The 20,702-nt window shown below is 35.6% G+C and overlaps 5 protein-coding genes across 8 annotated transcripts in view; 2 read left to right on the forward strand and 3 right to left on the reverse strand.

Moving 5' to 3' along the window:
• Positions 1-20,702, forward strand: part of LOC129315564 (glycolate oxidase 1) — a 73,284-nt gene that overhangs the window by 37,813 nt on the left and 14,769 nt on the right. The window lies entirely within an intron of this gene.
• Positions 1,687-2,888, reverse strand: LOC129315570 (probable glutathione S-transferase parA). The gene is made up of 2 exons (XM_054959370.1): positions 2,369-2,888; positions 1,687-2,248 (listed from the first exon to the last, which is right to left on the reverse strand). Exons 1-2 carry the CDS (start codon positions 2,681-2,683, stop codon positions 1,895-1,897), a joined length of 669 nt encoding a protein of 222 aa, XP_054815345.1. The 5' UTR covers positions 2,684-2,888; the 3' UTR covers positions 1,687-1,894.
• On the forward strand, positions 4,566-6,131 carry LOC129315568 (nicotianamine synthase-like). The gene is made up of 2 exons (XM_054959369.1): positions 4,566-5,568; positions 5,721-6,131. Exon 1 carries the CDS (start codon positions 4,702-4,704, stop codon positions 5,554-5,556), a length of 855 nt encoding a protein of 284 aa, XP_054815344.1. The 5' UTR covers positions 4,566-4,701; the 3' UTR covers positions 5,557-5,568; positions 5,721-6,131.
• LOC129315562 (ubiquitin carboxyl-terminal hydrolase 25-like) lies at positions 7,920-15,189 on the reverse strand. 2 transcript variants are annotated; one of them, XM_054959356.1, is made up of 9 exons: positions 14,745-15,189; positions 14,165-14,636; positions 14,006-14,081; positions 13,815-13,907; positions 13,036-13,122; positions 12,178-12,950; positions 11,316-11,444; positions 8,574-8,708; positions 7,920-8,496 (listed from the first exon to the last, which is right to left on the reverse strand). In XM_054959356.1, exons 1-8 carry the CDS (start codon positions 14,923-14,925, stop codon positions 8,600-8,602), a joined length of 1,920 nt encoding a protein of 639 aa, XP_054815331.1. In that variant the 5' UTR covers positions 14,926-15,189; the 3' UTR covers positions 7,920-8,496; positions 8,574-8,599. The 2 variants fall into 2 exon arrangements, with proteins under 2 accessions (XP_054815331.1, XP_054815330.1); XM_054959355.1 differs by having other exon boundaries at positions 7,920-8,479; positions 14,745-15,188.
• On the reverse strand, positions 16,277-20,644 carry LOC129315566 (probable sugar phosphate/phosphate translocator At3g14410). Of its 3 annotated transcripts, none has more exons than XM_054959367.1 (8): positions 20,041-20,644; positions 19,260-19,367; positions 19,150-19,184; positions 18,229-18,341; positions 17,779-18,040; positions 17,371-17,639; positions 17,046-17,189; positions 16,277-16,571 (listed from the first exon to the last, which is right to left on the reverse strand). In XM_054959367.1, the coding sequence occupies exons 1-7, from the start codon at positions 20,128-20,130 to the stop codon at positions 17,065-17,067; spliced, it is 1,002 nt and encodes a 333-aa protein (XP_054815342.1). In that variant the 5' UTR covers positions 20,131-20,644; the 3' UTR covers positions 16,277-16,571; positions 17,046-17,064. The 3 variants fall into 3 exon arrangements, with proteins under 3 accessions (XP_054815342.1, XP_054815339.1, XP_054815338.1); XM_054959364.1 differs by having other exon boundaries at positions 16,277-16,740; XM_054959363.1 differs by having other exon boundaries at positions 16,277-17,189.

A 20,702-nucleotide genomic window follows, 5' to 3' on the forward strand; every position in this document is an offset into this window, starting at 1 on the left:
TAAACATAATTTCTCAAGCATTGATAAAATCCTACAACTCTAGTAGACAATTAATGGGTAAGAGGATTCATGATACTCATGGTTATTTTCATGTTATAAATCACAAAAGAATTCTTTCTTCTAAAACATCGTTTTAGTATGTGGTTTACTTGAAATCAAATTGATTTAGATATAATAAGTGACCTAAATTCATTCACTCAATAAGCGTCTCATATAATATAAACAATCATCGATTTAAACAAAACCAAAACTATCAAAAATTTTGTCTTCTAATACTTATAAAGGAAAAATATACATGATGTTTTAATTATGAGAATTGTTTTAAATGTTTGCATAGAAATGTATCTTAACAATTTTCAAGTGTTGAAAAAAAATTTAATAATTATAATTAATACACTCATTAATAAATTTGGGTTACTCACCAAATCTAAATCAAACACTAGCTCTGCAGATCTTGTGCACTATAACCCAAGGCATGGTTTGAAGAGAAAGAATAAAACTGGGAATCTTTTAGTTTCTTTGATCTCAAATTCTCAATCTTTTTTCCCCCCTCTCAATGGCATGTCCAGAAAATTGGGATTAATCAAGGTGTGTGATTCAGGAAAGGCATGCAAGGGAAGGACACTGTACCTTTTGGTTGATGAAGGACACTGCTTTATTGATGCGGCCCCACAACGTGACCGACCATTGAAAGCAACTTGCTTCAATATTCAGGAACTTTGCGCCACAATTTCACCAATCCTCATCCCTATAAATCAACCAATCCCAAACCTCGCTTCATGCATTGCATTCATCTCTCTCTCTCTCTCTCTCTCTCTCTCTCTCTCTCTCTTGAAAGCTTGGGAAACCATAGATTGCTCTACTTTGTTTTCTGTAACAGAAAATGGCCAAGTTCAAATCTGCGAGGGTGGTCACAGAGGTTGCTCCTCTGAGGTTTATTTCTGTCACGCGTCGCGGGATGAAGAAAATGCTGGACACCATTGTTGAGGAAGACAAGGATTTTGGTGGTCACTCTTGTCTCTGTTCCTCCACTTGTTGTGGTTCTTCCTCTGTGCTGTGTCTCTCTGAGAGACCAGTTTTCTCCAGCACCTTCTAGTTTTTGTTCCAGCTATTTCTGAGTTTTTTGTGTACTGTGAGAAGAATAAAGGAGGCATGGTTTTGCTGATTCGTGACTCGTCGGATTGATTTCAATAAATAATAGACACGAGACTGACATCACTTAGGTTTTGACTTTTGGTGTTGTTTTTCTCATCCGTCTCACATTCTTCCATTTATATTTGTTTGTGTCTGAGATTTCTCTGCTTTGGAGTTTCATGATTGTTTGGCTCTTCTTGAGTTTATTTTATTTTATTTTTAAATAAATTTAGCCGCAGCAGATGATGTGTATCTAGTTTCACTTGTACTGATTAAAAATGAATTTGCAATGATGGCTGTACTCAGAACAACACCAAGTGCCGATACTTGTTAAAGATATTCAATCTAACAATTTAAATAAATTTATTTATTCATTTATCTTAAATGAAGTATAATTAACTTTATAATTATAGACCTAAATTTTAACAATTCAAATAATATAGTAATGTATAATCATCAATTCCAAATCCTAACAAATGCAATAATTCTACTCTTTTTTTTTCTGTAATTCTTTTGATGCTTCATAAATTGGGTTGCATTAATCACACCATATAAAAGGCTAAAGCAAAGTTATTTATTGTCTATAATTATGGATCGATTCTTACCATATCTTACAAACCAAAATGAGACAAAGGCACATTCCAGAACAAAGAAAAAAGAAACACACACAGCGTACGCAGAAACGAGAGTGACCGTAATCGGATTCAAACACTAGAATCAACTAAGGAACTCACTACTACAAGTACATCACATTTCAGTATTACTGCTGAAGCTGAGGTTGAAGCTTCTTCTTAAGCTCTAAGAGGAAGTCATAAATTTTGTACTGGTCAGGCACAGACTTAGCCACAGTCTCCCTCTGCATGCACCTCTTAGCCCAAGCCACCAGGCTCGGAAACTCGTCGGCGATGCTGAATTTTCCGGTTGTCTCAAGCGTGAAGAACCAACTGTAAAAGGGTATCAGAGCCACATCAACCAGACCAAACATGTCACCACCAAAGAAAGTCTTGTTCCCTAACTCTACTTCCAACTTCTTGAAGCATTCTCTCAGCTCATTCTTCGCTCTTTCTTGCACTTCCCCTGTAGTTGCCCACACCAATCTCCCAGTCGAATATATCTACAATTTCAGAAATTCAAAAACGATGAATAAGTTCAAGAGTTCAATCAATCTGGGATTTTTTGACATTCTATTTGGTTACGCATAAGTGAGAACGAACATGACTGGATTTAGACAAACCTTCTTGTCGATGTAGTCGGCCCAGAATCTGGCATTGGCTCGCTGGTAGGGATCAGAGGGAAGTAATTTGGGGCTTTGATTCCAGACCTCGTCGATGTATTGGAGAATGATGAGAGATTCAGAGATGGGTTTACCGTTGTGAATCAAGACTGGGATTTGCTTGTGAACAGGGTTCATCTTCAGAAGCAGAGGGCTCTTGTTGCTCAAGTCTTCTTCTCTTCCTTCGTACTCTATTCCCTTCTCTGCCAGAGCGATTCGGACCCTCATCCCAAATGGGCTTGGCCAGAAATCCAGGAGAATCACTTCGTCTGCCATTGTTGAACCTCAACCTCGAGATCACAGCAAAGAATCTATGAGTATGGATGTTAGAAGAAAAGCTGGTGATGGTTACATATATAAGTGCAAGGAATCGGCAGGGGAAGGTGGTTTAGAATTCTAGTGGCTTCTAGCTGCAACTTATTCATCGATTCGATTTTGTAATTATTACGTCAGGAATTGCGGCAGCAAGGATATCCAGAACCGAAGGGAACTTCACCTCTTCGTTTGCCACGCAGCTACATACTGTTACGTTCTTCTTCTTCTTCTTCTTCTTTTTATTTTTTTTTTTTCCGGAGATTATATCAACAGATTAGAATTGACCGCTTGCGGATTTATAAAGTAGGAAAAAGCCACGTAGAGCATGAGTAGAAATTAGGAATCAGACTATCAAACTACATAACTATATATTCCAAATTATGTATGTCCCTCATCTCCAATAATATATTACCTCATTTTAGTCTTAAAAATTTCAAATATTCCAATTGCTTTAAGTTATTTTGTTCAATACTATGTTAGAGGGAATAGGCTAAAAAAGTAAGTAATATAAATGATTATAAAATTTTGTAAAAAAAACTGAATAAATTTGTACATTTATAAGATTAATATAATTTTTTTAATTTTACTAAAATTGTATATATATTGAAGGTACACAAACTGCTATTGACATTTAAATATAATGAAAAATTTATCGAAGTGAAATTTCTTTAGAAGAGAAATGGTGGCAGTACGTGAGTAATTTATTGAAACATAATTAGGTGAAGTTGTCATAAAAGTATTAATATGTCATATGTGTGGTTTTCTGAGGAACACTAGCTGCAAAGGCAAGCTCCATGCGGGCGTAAACATGAAATCTTAAATTTTGTCTTCTTGGTTGTGTGAACTCTGAATGGCTGATTATATGCTTTTGCTTCCTTCAATGTCTGCTTCGCTATTCCCAAGTGTGAAACCAATGATCCTGTCTCTTATTCTTTAAATATTTAAGCATATCACTCGCACGTGCATGCTCAAACTCATGTTTATTATAATCCTTACGTCACATATACTTATTTACAATCAAAATTAAATCCATCCATCCCTATTTCTTCATTTTTCCAATCTTCTGTTCCACGTATTATGCGCAGTGCTCGTTATTAATAGTGTTACGTAATCCATGACATGAAATACATTCATTTTCGCGACAGAACTAGAAATTTCAAAATCATTCAATGATTCTCTTGCTTTTATAAGCAATGAGACAATCATTCAAACATTCATTTTTCATACGATTTCACATCTAACTCTCAATAATATTTATGACAAAAAAGTATCTTTCAATAGTTGCATAGATAATTTATATATAAATTAGATATATGATATGTACTTCCTACAGACACAATATAAATAATTGTTAACTAATTTACCCTCATCTTTCAAATCATATCATTGAATATAATAAATATAACATTTGACTTATTCAAAACATTATTCAAAACATTCTCATTGATTACTTAATAAAATATGAATAAACTTTATATTTTGAATGAAGCAAAATTTTAAAAGAAGGCTGCTTATATTGTACACACGACATTAAACATAGTCCTTGGTTTAATTATTAATACTTTTAGCGTCTCAAATGATTCAGCCATGCAGGCCCCCGCAATGTAGAGGAGGTTTTATTTTAAAAAAATTGCATGGGAACCTTCTAACTATTTTAATACATGTCAAGCCTGTAGGATTTGCCTTTCCCAAAACGGGACTGGCAAAACTTGAAGGCATGAAACACCCCTCTTCAGTACGTCATTGAGGATTCAAGGCCGTGAACTCCTAATATTAATTTAACAATATTATTTAACATATACTTTAAAATTCAGTTCTCGTATAGCAAACACATCCTGGCTTCCGCTCCTATATATACCTGAAGCAATCTCTTGATTTTTTCCACAGACCCAACGCAAGAAGCTTGTGTTCTTAGTTTAATCAGTTTCTCTTCTCAAATTTGAGCTCATTTCAAATCACTTAAAAGCTCATCAGCAGCAATGGCTTCCTTCCAAAACTTCAACTTGGAAACCCAGATCCCAGAAGACGTCCTTATTGCTCAAATCGTGCAGCTTCATGCAAGCATAACAAAGCTACAATCCCTCGGACCTTCCATGCAAGTGAACAGTCTCTTCACTCACCTCGTCAATCTCTGCACCGTCCCTTCCTCCATTAACATCCAAGCTTTGCCCCATGAGGTGAAGAACATGAGAGAAAGTCTCATTAACCTATGTGGCCAAGCCGAAGGCCTTTTGGAACTAGAATTCTCATCTTTTCTTGCCCAAATTCTCAAACCGTTGAACAACCTCACTCTCTTCCCATACTATGGGAACTACGTTAAACTAGCAAACCTAGAGAATATAATCCTCAGAGACAATGTTTTGGTCCATCCCAAGAAGGTAGCCTTTGTGGGTTCTGGTCCAATGCCTCTCACTTCCCTCATAATTGCCACACATCACTTGGTGTCCACACACTTCGACAACTTTGACATCGACAAGAAAGCCAACGAGGCAGCTCATAGGATCGTTGCTACAGACTCAGAGCTCGAGAAGAGGATGAAGTTTGAGACACAAGACATCATGGAAGTGAAAGAGAGGTTGGGGCAATATGACTGTATCTTCTTAGCAGCTCTTGTGGGTATGAGCAGAGAAGAAAAAGTGAAGATTTTGGGACCTGTGGGTAAGTATATGAAGGAAGGAGGGTTTTTGCTTGTGAGAAGTGCAAGAGGGGCAAGAGCTTTCTTGTACCCCGTTGTTGAGGAGCATGACTTTGGGAATTTCGAGGTGCTTACCATATTTCATCCCACAAACGATGTGATCAATTCAGTTGTTCTTCTTCGCAAGCCTACGGTTTAGATTTTTCAACAGGCAAGCATTTAATTATCAAATTTCCCTGTCATTGTGTTTTGTTCTTTGTTTTGGGTTGGATGGGGTTTTGCTTCTATGCTATTTATGTAGGTGTTTAATGTTTCATCACTAATGCTTGCCTCCTTGCTCTTTCTTCATGGTATGTTTGGCAGGATATGTACTAATAAAAGTGTTAGCCCAGGGTCTTTCACAAAGCAATTTACATTTCGATGCTACAAAAAATGTAATTTCAAAGATTTGGGTCTTAAATTGGTGATGTAAGACTATTGAGAGTTGATTAATACCTAAGTTGTTTTTCATAAATTGTTATAACGTATTTAGTACATTGTAAATTGGAATCTATGTATTCCTCCCATTCAATTACTTAAAATTCTAAAATATAATGATAAAAAAATGTAACCGCATGTGAAACACACATCGTATTGGCTGACGCGCAAGAGGTGCTGGTTGAGCCTACTCGTGATGGAATTGGCTGATGCTTTCTTTGTCTTGTGTTGAGCTTTGTAGTCTACCATTTGCCATATGTTTGTATTGACTTCCAGTCTTTTGTTTATTGAAGTTCATTTCAGGTCCCAAAAAAAAAAATAAAAAAATAAACACACACATCGTATTTTTCCATTTTGTATGATCTCCAAATACAGGGTCTATTTGTTTGAGAAGAGTTGCCTTTTTTTAATAGGAAAAATATTGTTAATAAAAAAAGGCAAGAAAAAATAAAAAGACGGGGGAAAAAAAAAGTGTTACCCTTTAGTTAGGAGAAAACCTAACCTTTTAGTTCCTTAAGTTTCACTCAATTTGCAAATTGGTCCCTTTATTTATTTTTCTAACATTTCAGTCCCTAAAGTTTGAAAGGGTGAAGTTAAGCACAGAGCCATAGACGGCTCCAACAGGGATTAAACGCCGTTAAGTTTCTGCCAAGATGTTATATAAATGTTGAAATGGCTAACACCTGGGATTATGACTATGAGTGACCAAAAAAGTAAAAGCAAAATACAAAACAAAACCAATGCCCAAGCTCAACGCGCTAAAACACGTACAGAAGTAAAAGGAGTTGGGGCACCAAACGAAACTCTGGGCAGAGACGATTGAAAGCTGCGAAACTCGTTGGCCCCAAAATCATTGCCGCCGCCAAGCCATTGGTTATCTTCGGTAAACACATCGATTGGCTTCAATCTCGTTGCCTGGACTTTATTGTTCCTGATCGGAACGTTGCTGCGGATATGCTGCGCAGGGAGAAACATTATGTATACTTTCTTGTGGGCAGAGATCAGAGAACCAGCCCTTGGATGGCTCATAGGAATCATAAGGCAGGAATGTAGACTTGCGATTCCGAACTTCATCTATGAACTGAAACTGTGCGAGGAATTCAGATCTGGGTCCATCAAAATGGGCATCTGAGGGTAGAGGTGGTATTTTATTTTGTAAGCCGTCCGGTCCAGTTTAGCATACTAGATTTTCTCACACACACACACACACACACACACGTATATAGACAAAATTTATATATTACCCTTATATGCTTAATATGTTTATTACCCTTACATGTATATATACAAAATTTATATATTATCCTTACACATATCTTGGTTACCATCCGTGTGTATGAGAGCTAAGCTTTTGAAAATATTAAAAAGATTAAACATTTGTTGGAAGAAGAAGATAGATAAAGTTCATGTCTATTCTAACTTCATGAAAGCCCTTACATTAATATACAACGAATTTTCTACTAATTACCTGTAAATTGTTATTATCAATAAAATTAAAGATTTCGTTATGAAAGATTGAACAATCACTTTTGATCATGTCTATAGAGAGGCAAACAAATACACAGGCTGGTTGACTAATCAAACTCCTATCAAAAATTTCAATGTTCAAATCTTTAATACTTCCCCCCTAAAATGTAAGGATTTTTTATACGCTGACATGACATAACATGTCTACATCATTTTCTCGTGACCTTTTTATTCAAAAAATATATATTTTATATTTAATCAAATTATAACAAATAAATCTCAATATATTAATAAAATCAATGATAAAAATTTATTATAAAATAAATAATTTATAAAAAATTCACATATTTTATAGCACATTAAATATATAAAATTAAGTATATAATATTATATATATATATTCACTACAAATTATACAAAATAATGTTTTTTTTTACCATCAAAATAATCTTTTTTTTTCAAATTGCAAATTTTTGAAGAAAATATTGAGAAAAATAAGATTTCAATCCTCCAAGAAATCTTTAACATCTGAAGCTTCTCTTAAATATTATTAATCGTATACGAAAATACTAAATCTAGATCTAATATAATATGAGATGGCAGAGCAAAAAACAAAAATACAAGTCACTCAGCAATGACTAAAATCAGATAATTAGTCAACTACATTGGGGGCAAGGCCAGGGCCCCATTTTCAAAGTAAATGGTGTACTCTTACCAGGAAGTGTACAGTCATATTGTTAATAGAACGCATCCACAAGTCATGCAATTGCAAACACTCATTTTCGTGGATGGAAAATTTGTCCCTCACCAATTCTACAAGAAAAAGACAAGGATTCCGCGCTGATACATGCCTAAACAGATATTTTACAAAATGAATAGAATCTCTGAAATGCTCTCGAAAAAATAGTGCTGCACGGCCTCCATTAAGAAAGGAAAAGTTATGGCAACACTTCATATCTGAACTGCCATATGAATATGTTGATAGAGCATCTAGAATAACAATGTCAGTTTTGGGTGAAGGGAAGGCTTGAATCACAATCTCCTGCTGCTGCTGCCAGCCCTCGAACAGTCAGAATATAACGATGCCCCATTGAGCATCCCAGTAAGAATATCAAAGTCACCAAGACCATACGTAATACATATTATGAACACCATGGCTCGGTAGCAACATATGTATGCTGCACAAATTTGTAAACTATGTGAAAAATTGCTAGTGTACCTAACTCAAGGGTTGGAAATGAATCTGCAGAATAAAATAGGCCTCCTACTTACCATGCTTCACATCACGGTCCTCCAAGTTATGCCTTTTCTTTGCTAAATAATCGGAGACGAACAATCAGATCCTCTTTCAATGACTCAGGGATCTGTGATATGAAAGCTCCCTTGGCCTCACTTATTAGCAACTTCCTGCATTGCAATAGCACACATCCTAGTCATGTTATGAACCAACCACTATATATAAGTGAATCAAACCTCTGGCTGCCTATTTGTTAAATTATTACAGAAATAGCAGTGCACAGGAAATCACTTGAAAAATAAAAAACACATCCTGGCAGAATACTGAGTTTCTTGATGCTAAAATAATATTCTGACACTTCAGCTGTACGTTGTAAAATTTGTGAGCTTCAATTATGATTAGTCATTGCTCTTTATTGTAATCAGTATTTTCATAGACGAATTACACAAGGTATTTGGAAGCATGGCTGGGGCATGCAGTGTAGACAAAGGCATTGGGACAAGGCAACAGTAGGATTCAATGCAACTTGCCAAATGATGAAAGGGCGGTCGTCCGAATGTCCAGCTGGCAACACCCGACACCTTTCTTGTGGATGCAAGGCTCACTTAAGGCACCTCGCATTATACAAGGACTATTTGCATTGAATCATTGGGGATCATAAGGATACTGCAAAATAGCTGAAGCTTGCATTGAATCATTGGGGACCATAAGGATAAATAGCTGAAGCGTCTGGAGCATACGAGGATGGAGTTGAAAGAACATATTGTGGAGAAAATACATAAGAAAGCAACATATGACAGACCACAGGATCTGGACTGGGACTTCTTTTTTCCCCCCTCTTAAAAAAAAGGGGGGTTTTTATACTCTGGTGCACTAATGTTCCTTGAAACATGGCTGCTAGCAAGCTTGTTCCATCTTAAACGGTTGTAAAGTGAACATCATAAATAGCTTCAATAGTGCACTGCTCAAAATTATTGTACTGCTTGAATATATGTTAAATGCTTCCACGATAATTCATATTCATTTATTCTATTTCTATAGCATATTTTCAGCTTTTCTTCCCATTTTGATGCCTTGCTTCCACAGGTCATTACTCCTACTATATCTGGCTGCAACAAGCTACGGTTTTCTTATTCAACTACGTTGGGGCCTAGTGAAGTGTTAATCTTGATATAATTTCCCTTGGGACCCATGGTTAAAATGCTCTTATCAAACTTTACTACAAAGGTTCTTTTCAATGCTGAATCCATTATTCTTCTTGCAACTCTAATCTCACCTGAAACTGTATCTCTGTAATTGTACTGATTCTTTGTTAGTTTCTCCACATTAGGATATTTTTCTTTTTAGGGGGGGATGGGATGGATGAATCTTTTGCCTGACACCTCCGCTTCCCCCGCCCCAAGAAAAAAGTATCCACATAGAGCATCCATGAAAATTTAAAAGCATGGACTTTCTGTTTGCAGATCACTTTTTGAAGTATAGATGGGATAACTTGTGACAATCATGAACATCCAACATTTTATATTATCAGGTTACGCAACAAAAAGTTCATGTCAAAAGGGCAAAAAAGTTTAAACAACAACAACAACAAGCCTTGGGGTCGGCTACATGGATTGCAAGATGCCATTGTGCTCTATCGTTTATCAAGTTTTTAGGAATATTATTAATTAAGAGATCGCGTTCAACAACTTCCAAGAGTGTTCTCTTAGGCAAAAAAGTTTAAACGTGATAATATAATTTGGTTTTCAAACAACATATTGACCAAGAATCACAAAACACCACAGCATATATAGAAGAGTCAAAGAAGACAAGGCAACAAATATTATGCCACAGCTTTTTCACGCATCAGGTGGATTACAAAACAAAGATAATGTCTACATCTTCACCATTAACAAAAGCTAAGTCTAAGAAAATACGTTTACTTTTTTCTCTGTTAACATCAAAATACTCAGGATGACCACCAAAAAACATGCAATTATAAAAAGGGAAAACTGATGTAGTGACAAACATCTGCCAGTGAAACCATTAATATTGTATTACCTAGGAAGATTTTACCATAGCTACTTCATAATACATCCAGAGAAGGGGGGTTATGCTCATATGCTCAGGCCTCAGAAATCACATAGATCTTTTCCCCTACTTTTTTTAGATTTTATATCACAAAAAAAAAAAGCCAGTGAACATGTGTACACATTGGGACATGTTAATATGAACAGCCTTAGAGATACCAGCTGTGGGTCCCAACAGTCTTGAAAAACAATCCAATGCCATTGAAACTTGATTAATGATCCAAACCCAATATACCAAAAGTATCATTCTGAGGCTTGCTAGTATTGACTTAAATTTCCATATCAATATCAGTCCTATTTCATCTAAAGCTCCTAAATACTAGAATATCTTCATGAAATATATAAATTAGCCAACATTTCCACACAACATTATGTTTATATAAACCTCGAAGAAGGTACCAAATGGTGACCTCTTACATTACTTCAAAGCTTTCTCCACAAGTCTCCACCCAAAAAACAAAACACTGCACTGGAATAAGATATATTTTCCATCTTCACTTTCACAAAATGTTGCTTCTCATAATGCGTGAAAACTTTATTTTGAAACTTTATAGCCCATCACTTGGCATATAGGCAAATTTTTAAACACATTCCCCCAGTACCAATTTGAAGCTAACTGAAAAATGACAGGAAAATCTACAAATTTTATTGTAAGCATGATTGTGCATATCAAATCTAGAGAGCAATCTAAAATCTGATTAGACCTACTTTATTTCATCTTCAATTGATGAATTTCCTGCTTCTTGTGCACGTAACCTCTTTCTAGAAGACATATAGTCATACACCTTGTCTGTCCAGCCACATGACCTTAAAACTGACTTTGCCTCTTTTCCAAGCCTGAGTAATGTTTTGAAAATACATCAAAATAAGGCATATAACAAGTACTTCAAAAGGCATGTGATGTACTGATTGTTTCATCAATTAAGCATGAACAAAGGCATAACAAATTGGACATGAAAAAGAATCCCATAAGATCAAGATAACCTAACACCAAGTACTACATAACATAACATAACATACTTTAGCACCCATGAGATAACTGAAAAAAAAATGAATATTTATCAATAAAAAGAAATGGCGGAACCTTCAATGACATAAAATGAACTCACAACTTATAGTTCAAAAAGGAGAAGCCAACTAAGAGATCAAATGGCACGTGCCTGGAGATGATCAGGGTAGCATAAGCCCCACATTGCATAGTATGGAATACTCTATGGGTTATTCATATGGCTTATTTCTCCCACCAAAATAACTAGCTTTTGGGAAGGGTTCTCCATTTGACTTGGGTGCCCATCAACATCACACTCCGAAAATCCCATCAACATAAATAACCAAAAAGTAATAGTTGCAAATCTTAAGCATCAACTGAATAACAGATTTGAAACACAACTAATATTGATTGTATGATAGGGATTAAAAAAGAGCCAAAAGTAGATGATAAATCATCAATATATATCTGTAAAGTAAGAATAGCCAGGCCTTACTTAAACAAAATAGCCCTTAGATTCTAACATTCTAACTCATGTTAGATGAAAGATTTCGGAAAGGGCACAGTTAAGACATATCAGACCTGTCTTTAAGTTCCTGAACTCTTGCTTCAGACTGATCATCATGTGCAAGCAAAATGCTGGTAGCCTCTGGTTCCTTCCTCTTATTCTCCAATGAATTAGGTTTGTTGTTGAGACCATTGGCTTCTAGCTTATGGTTGTAATTTCCTGATATTGCTCTGCTTCTCCCAGTGTCATCCATAAGATCTGACTTTCTGGGATATTTTTCAACAGAATGAATACTAGTGTTTTTACTTGTTAACACTGAATCCTTCCTTTTTAAGTTGTCAACAGCATCTACTTTATTTTTTTCAAAACCATTCCTGATTGATGAAGGATCTTTCTTCGCATTCTCCAAAGAAATTGAGTCTTTTACATGTCCATTAGTTACTACAGGCTGATTCAACGGAACATCAACTTTCCCATTGAAACTTTCATGGCCTCTTTTGGAAGTAGAATTTCCGTTAAAATTAAACTTCACTCGGGGGCTAGAAGGCTCTTTACCAGTCTTGGACATGGCAGACATGTCCTTCCAGGAAGATTGTTGAGAACTTAATTTTGTATGCACTACTTTTGGTGGTCCATCATATTTTGGGCATTCACATGCCTGACTACCATTAATGTGATAAGAGTCCTGAGACCTTGAGCCGTTCGAAGCAAAACCATTACTTACAGGCACAGGCCTTTGGTTAGTGCGAGAAAAAAAAAGTATGTAAACCTTTTCTGACAAAACTTCTTTCAGGGTTGCAAGTGAGACAGAAGAATCATCACAGCAATACCACCGGCCTTTTGCATCCTGTACACAAAATACATAATTAAGTTGCATTATCTAGACTGCTGAGAACATGATATGCGTATAGGTGAAGAATATATTAATAGACCTTTATATAAGCATAATAATGGCCTGATTCTGGGGAGTATCCAGAATGAACAATAGTACCAAAGAGCCTATAGTCTGGCATTGGATCCTGCATGAGCACGATAGAATTAGAAAAGAACCAAGTTGAAAACCATATTATCAAAGGAAAAAAAAAAGAAAAATAAGATCACTTGAGGCAATATTGGATAGGAACAATCAACCTGACAGAATTCAGCCAGGTTAAAGGCTTCTAAACATTCTTAGGGGGGTAGCCTTAACCTAGCAAATTAGGCTTTATAGCAAGTGCAGCAACAACAACAAGCCTTTATCCCACTAGGTGGGGTCGGCTACATGGATCGTAAGACGCCATTGTGCTCTATCATTTATCAAGCTTTATAGCAAGTGCAATAGCATAAAAACCTCCAGGGCAGAATATCCTACAGTCTTGATTAGGATGAAATTTTATATTTCATTCATAAATGGTCCATGGATTATAACCAACGTTGTGCTCACACAGGAGCACAGCAGCCAACTTGTCCTTATCCTATTCATTGTATCTCTATAATAAGATGTCAATACTTAAACAAAAACAGCAAAACACAAATAATCATTAACAACAAATAGGATGCTTTCTCGGACCAGGAAACAAAGCTCTATACCCCGCCTTTCTGAAAAGCACATAGTCTGCGAGACTAAAACTCAAGAGTGCGAAAGAACTCATCATAATTATAATTATCTAAATAGCACACATTGGAAATGAGCACCTTGCAGTAGTTAATACAAAACGAATACTTTACCCACCTGGCTTTGTTTGCACATGAAGCTAGAAAGCACCAAAATGTCTTCAAATGCAACAGCCTTATCGATCTTCCCACCCAATATGCCCTCAAATCTCTGACAACCAAATTCAATGGAACATCCTCATTCAAAGGCAAAGATGCAACAAACTCACGCAATCGAAGATAAAACAAAACTGCACCAAAAAAACCAACCTTAAGTTGTATGACGAGGACATTAGGGGCTTGAAGTATAGACATTTGTTTCTTAGCCGTCACCAATTTCTTGCAACTGAAAAACAGTAAGTTTGTTAATCAAACAAGATCAACAAAGAGAACCGCCGGGAAAAAAATTGGAAAGACTAAAACACTCACTTGTCACATTTGTACTTGTTATTCCCATCTAAAATCTCAGGCTGAAAGAACTTTTGCATAGCATCTTTGAGCGAATTGCTATGTAAAACATCAAGACTGATATCCATAATTTCATCCACCTTATTGGACTCATATCCACAAGAGAGACACTTCACCTGGCTCTGCAAGGCTCCCCCAAATATCTCCTTCACAACAGTATTGCAGCCGTTACCATTGACAGCAGTATCGCCCCCTTTGCGCCTCAACTTCTTGAGGCGAAGGCAGGTGTTGTGGCAGGCATCGATAACGTACCTCAGGAACTCGTGAGCATCCTCCTGACGCCCGCAACGAAAGTGCTCGGCGAAAATCCTGAGACAGCTCTGGATCTTCAACGGAGCATCTTGGGCGAGATCCACTCTCAAAGAACGAACAATTCGTTTCTCTAGCAGACAAAAGGGGCAGTCCCGCTTCCTTTCCTCCGAAGCAGAATCGCCTGAATCCAAACGCAGAACAAAAATTAGGGCACAAATTGAACAAAAACCTAAAAAAATAAAGTAGACGAAAATTAAGGGTGGAAGTAAAAAGGGGGAAAGATGCGCACAAAGGGAAGAGTGCTGGTTTCGAAGACAGAAATTGGCCAGAGGAGGAGTGTAGGTAAGACACTGGAGGACGCTGTTGAGGTAGCAAGAGTTGCCGAGGTTCCTGAGGCCCACAGGGTGATCGGTCTTGCGCTTCTGAGTGAGAAGACTCGGCAGCCAAGTCATCTGCAATTGCAAGGCCATCAACGACGACGACCTTCGGCCGCGTGCTCCAGTGCATTGGACGCCGTCGTCGTGGGAAAGATAAACCCTGAGCAGCAGTAGCAACGCCACCACGACCACCGCAAACGCATCGCTCTCTAGGTCCTTTCTTAGTTGGTTCGCGCTCCTTCGGTCTCCAGCGCCTTCTTCGAAACACGAAAAGTAAACACAAAATGTCCACAAACACTAGTGGGAGTCGCGGATCAAATTGGACGAAATTTTCAAACCTACCTTCCCTACTCAATTTTTGTCATTTGTTGGGAACATCTTTTCATTTTTAATCTTAATCTTTTCGCTGATGTTAATTCGTTAGCGAATATGGTCATCTCTGAAGAGGTGAATATTCAAACCTACGCGTCTGGTTATTGATCTGTAGTGTATAGAGATAACTACCATCAAGCATAAAAATTTTCTTTAAAAATTACAAATGTTTTTCTCAAAAAAATTAAGTATATAGTAAATAATAAGTTGTGAACCTCATAATATATCTTATTTATTCTATAAAATAATAATAAAATGTGAGATTTAATAGTATAACTTGATAATTAGTAATTAGTAAGTAGTATTATTTTTCTGGTAATGTAAGTAATATTACTTTTTATTAGTAGTGAAATTTACTTTTAACTATATAAGTGAATCTCTTTAAGTACGGAAATTTTTAATGAGATAAAGCTTGAATTTCATTTCTAATGCAAAAATATAAAATTGACGTATTTTTAATAGAAAAATCAACCATAATATTAAGTCTATAACAAATTACAATATTTATAAATAATTAAAAATGAAAAATGTGCTTCACATTCATGTTCCAAATTTGCATGTCACAGGCTTAGTCGAATGGATTTGGATAATTGGATCCATCAAATGAAGTCCATCAATTACGCTTCAATTGGAAAATATTAATCATGACAATGTGATTTCTCTCAACACCATTAAATCACAATGTAATAGTTAATACTCCTGAGATTTATCATTTGAAGAGACACAAATTCTTAGTGAAATAGAAAAGGAGTGGGTTTTTTTTTTTTTTTACAAAAAGGGGGGGTGGCAGTAACGGTAAAAACTACCAAGACAGGTAAAATGAAAATCATCTGTTTCCGACATCCCCACCAAAAATAAAACTTATCCAAACAAAGGATAAGTTTGTGAGATCAAATAAAAATAACCTTTTTCTATTTATATACTCGTGCATTAAGAAAATAATATAAAAAAAGTATAATTATTACATATAAAATTTGCATCTCAGTTTTGCTTTCATTTTTTTTTTCAAATGCAATAAATGGATTTATATTTGTAATGTAAATAACTTGGGTGTAGATTCAAAAGAAGCAAATATTGAATTGACGCTGCTTAATGCATTCAACTGCACACAAACTACACATAGGACCTGTTTAATGAACTAGAAATGATCTGAATCAACAAGACAAAAAATGTTTTGAAGAAACCAGATTGTACAAGACAATAACAGGTATTTTATCTGCAGCTCTACCCAAAAAACAAAAAATTGCCCTAGTTACCAGCTCCTGGTCAGTCATTTTCAATCTCCTGAAGAGTGAAATACCATTTGCTAAGCATCTCTTTTTCTCATGTTAAGCCACTAACTGTAATCTTCATACATTACATTTGACCTGCATGTTATTTTTCCCTGTCTAGAATCAGTAACAACAGACTAAAAGGCAGAATTCCGTATCGATGCCTGCTTAGACAAAAGTCAACAGATGAAAATACAATGCCCTCTAGTGATGACAGGAGAGAACTGTCTTCATCATCTATGTGTATCAGTAACAAGAATGGACACTGAAATAGAGGGAAACAAAACTTCTCTTCAGCGCTTGTTTGGTACTGAGAATAAAATGAGATCAAATTGGTTGGGGGGGGGGGAGTGATTTTGAACATAAATTATGATATGATATTATGTCTATACTTTACAAAAAACAATAAAAAGAAAATAAAGATTATTGAATATAGATTATAACGTAAATAGACATTGCAAAAAGTTGGCATGAGAATCTCATTATTCCTTTGGACAAACCAAACAGGGCCTAAGGAGGGAAATTGTAGGGAGAAAAGGGATATTTTCAAGTGCAATACATACTACCAACCTGGAGAATAAGTACATATTTACTTGTTTGAAAACCGAAGATTCTGCCCAGGAGAAGATTCAGCAAGTTCAGTATCATTTGAAGTATCTCGCGTAGCTTCCTTTTTTAACTTGTGATTGTTATACGCTGCAACTCCTACAATGGCTGCATGGAAAATATTTCAGTAATGATCACAAGTGCTTTTACTTTCACTTGTTTTGCAGTTATAAAGGTTTGAAACTGCTTTATCTCCCAGCCTTGAATTTCTATTTCTCAATAAATATTTGCATAATTTAACTTTGAAGTTGATCACATCCTTTACCATGCATTCGCATCAAATGCTTACCAATTGCATAGCCAAACAAATTTATGATAGTCAATTTTGTATCAGCAAACAGAACAGCAGAGAGTAAGACCACCACCCAATCCTTGACAACTCCAGCAACACGAATGGTCAAAGCACTTGTGTGTGTAATCACAAGGAAAACTGATAAATTAAGAGCAAAAGTACAAAGACAGTTGAGGATTAGCACGGTAGGTGGGAAGTTCCATGATCCATGTTCTTCCATCTTCGTTTTCTCTAAAAAAACCCATGGAATGAATAGGCAAAGTGCACTGCAGTATAACCCAAAATTATTTTCAAAGGTATTAGTTTTCTGCATATTCAATTGAAAAAAAAAAATCAGTTTTTAACAGTTAAAATTATAAGCACAGAACTATTACCAAAATAACAATTTTTAAGTGTAACATGTACCTGCAAGGACTAACGTAATACATAACAGAGATGGGATTCAACTTCAGACCCTTTCTCTTCACGAAAATTTCCATGAAGATAAGTCTTAGAGCTTCACCAACAACACCACCCATTTGGTAAATTACTCCAACCCAGTTTATATTTATCTCTCCATAAGAAGCCACTAAAACACCAAAACTAATCACTGACATGATTACAAGCATTCTGCAGCTCATCACCTCAAGTCCTGCAGCTACTCCAAGGACAAAAACAGCTACAGGCACTGTCATGAAAGATAGAGATGGTGATTATACAGTTAATTTCCACACTGAAGGAATAATAATCAGATGCAATAATCAACAACCATGTACTCTACAGAAAATACCGATCATACTTTCCATCAAAATATATCATAATTGCCTCAAAATATGTAGCTATTGTGGATGAGCAACGGAATCATCACCAACTTACTGATTGCCTTCAACATTTGGGCAAATGATACAGAAATATACAGATAGGCAGTATTTCCCAGCCAGAGAGTCATCGCAAACATAGCCCCAATTGGCACAACTGACGTAACATATCTGAAATAATTAAGATCTAATTAAAGTTTGCTGGCAACTTCAACAACAACAACAACAAACCTTATCCCAATTGGTGGGATAATAAGTAAAAAAACTTTCATGTTAACTAAATAGCCTCAATATCAATAATCTTGATCCATAAATATAATCACAAGTCATTCAGCGAGAAAATTCATACAAAAAAAAAAAAGAATTTGACAAAAGATGAAAGTACCTAAATAAGGAAATCCATAGTACTAAAGCAAGATAAATAATAAACGGATGAGCACAGAATTGATAAGTAGCACGTATTTTCAGTTGTCCAATCAAACGGTGGCAGCCGAACTTTCAAAGTATAGAAGTTACCTAGTAGAGCATTCATCAAACAAGGCTAGAATCTACATTCAGATTTAACCATTCAAACATACAAAAAGTGTCACTATTCACTTCACGTTAAATGGTATTGTTGTGTGTCACTATTTACTCCAGAAAGAATAATATTTACAGTTTTAAATTATCACACCCCCATGACTATGTCCCAACAAAACATGGAAACAATTCACTTCTATAAACCACGGGCATGCAAATGCTACCCTGAGTTCTAAAAAATTATTTCACTTCTCCTAAACTTCCTTTCTTAAATAAATAATTAATCAATGCTGTCCAAATTTTTCTGATTCGGTAATTGTTTTATGAACTCACTAATAAAATTTCAAGTGAAGATTCACAATATATTCAGTCACCACCAGATAGGGAGAAAGTGATAATATCTATAATAAATATACCATAAATCAGATATGTTACACGGAAAATTTATTTCTTTACTCACATTTCAGTAGTCATTCCCTCCTCAACCTTCATAACCTGTAAAAAGAATATTAACGCTCTGAATTTCATAAAAGTAAATGGTTGAAAATTACACCAAGCGTAATCACAAACCTTTAGAATTTTGGTTAATACAAAACACAGAACAGAGGAGAAGACCATATGAAGTAGAGTCAATGCCAGAGGATAAGGAAAATTTATTTCCTTAGAGGACAAAACCCACTGCAACCAACAATTTGAAAAGAAAATGTGTCAGCAACATAACAGAGGTTTTAAGTATATATTCATTGAGAACTTCTATCAAATCAAGCATCCATGATAAAGACAAATGATAAACAGCTAAAAGTTGAAGACATAAAAAATTAAGGGCAAAAATAGAACAAGAATGAAGCCAAATGCTTTCAGCGTGAATTCTAAAAGAAATTGAAGCAATAAGACCAGTAACAAAATCCAAAGAACAAGCTAACGCAAGGTAATATTAACACCAGATTCTAACAATGGCAATGAGACAGACCACAATAAATTCTGAAACGTGGGTTTTCAAACTCTGCAAATATATGCCTCCATTCGTTTTCATTCATTCCATCTCAGAAAAAGACAATAATCAACAACATAACTAAGCAATTACTTCACTAATGGCCGAGAGACGGGGCCCCTTATTATCTCATCTAATTATTTGAAGAATTCTCAAATAAACCACCAATTGGGTAACTGAAAAAACTGAAGAACAATTGGGGAATAACCAAACTACATGGATTTTTTATGAGAATAAATTATTAAAATACCGAAAAATACGAGATCTCCCATAGTTTTCAGTGGAAGGAGCCAAAGAATGCAACTTCTTTTCACAAGAAAGATACGAATTAATAGAGTCGAAGAATGTGTTGAAGGGAACCTTATTAAAGAAGATTTGGCCGCTGGAGAGAGCAATGTAGAGGAGAAGGTAACTATAGGTTAGAAGACCATCCTTCCTCTGATCCGCCATTGATGCTACGATGAAAGTGAAATGTTTAGCAAGTTATTTCAGCTTCAGTGACTCTTGCGTTCTTTTGGTTCGCTCTTGTGTCCGCTGCATCTTCAAACTTCGCCGAAGAAAAGTAAATATATGGTGGAAGGCCTCCAGAAAGTGGAAGCACTGAGAAAATTTGGCTATTGTTGACCTTTAATACTAGCTTCTCTCTCTTTTTTTTTTTTTTTCTTTTACATTATGTTAAACTCTCATATAAAAAATTTAATTATTATAAAATTTATTGATGATAGAATTAAATTGTATTGACAATTAATAATTTCTTAATGTAAAACTTAATTATAATTCTCTCTCTCTCTTTTTTCCATCAGATTCATTCTTACAAAATTGTCAACCTTAACTCTTCCCCCCTAGTAAGGTCTATTAATCAAGACATACAATTAAAAAAAAATTAGAGTTCATGCTTTCCCCATCGAATTCATGCATGTTGAATAATCTTGCAATTTTTAGTGGGGGAATGTATTGACTATTGAGTTGTTCTTATAATATTAAAAATTATATTCCGTCAAAAAATATTATAATGATTGACA

This window comes from Prosopis cineraria, unplaced genomic scaffold, assembly GCF_029017545.1.
Source record: "Prosopis cineraria cultivar Desert tree isolate PC_DT_omini unplaced genomic scaffold, ASM2901754v1 PC7, whole genome shotgun sequence".
NCBI lineage: Eukaryota > Viridiplantae > Streptophyta > Magnoliopsida > Fabales > Fabaceae > Prosopis > Prosopis cineraria.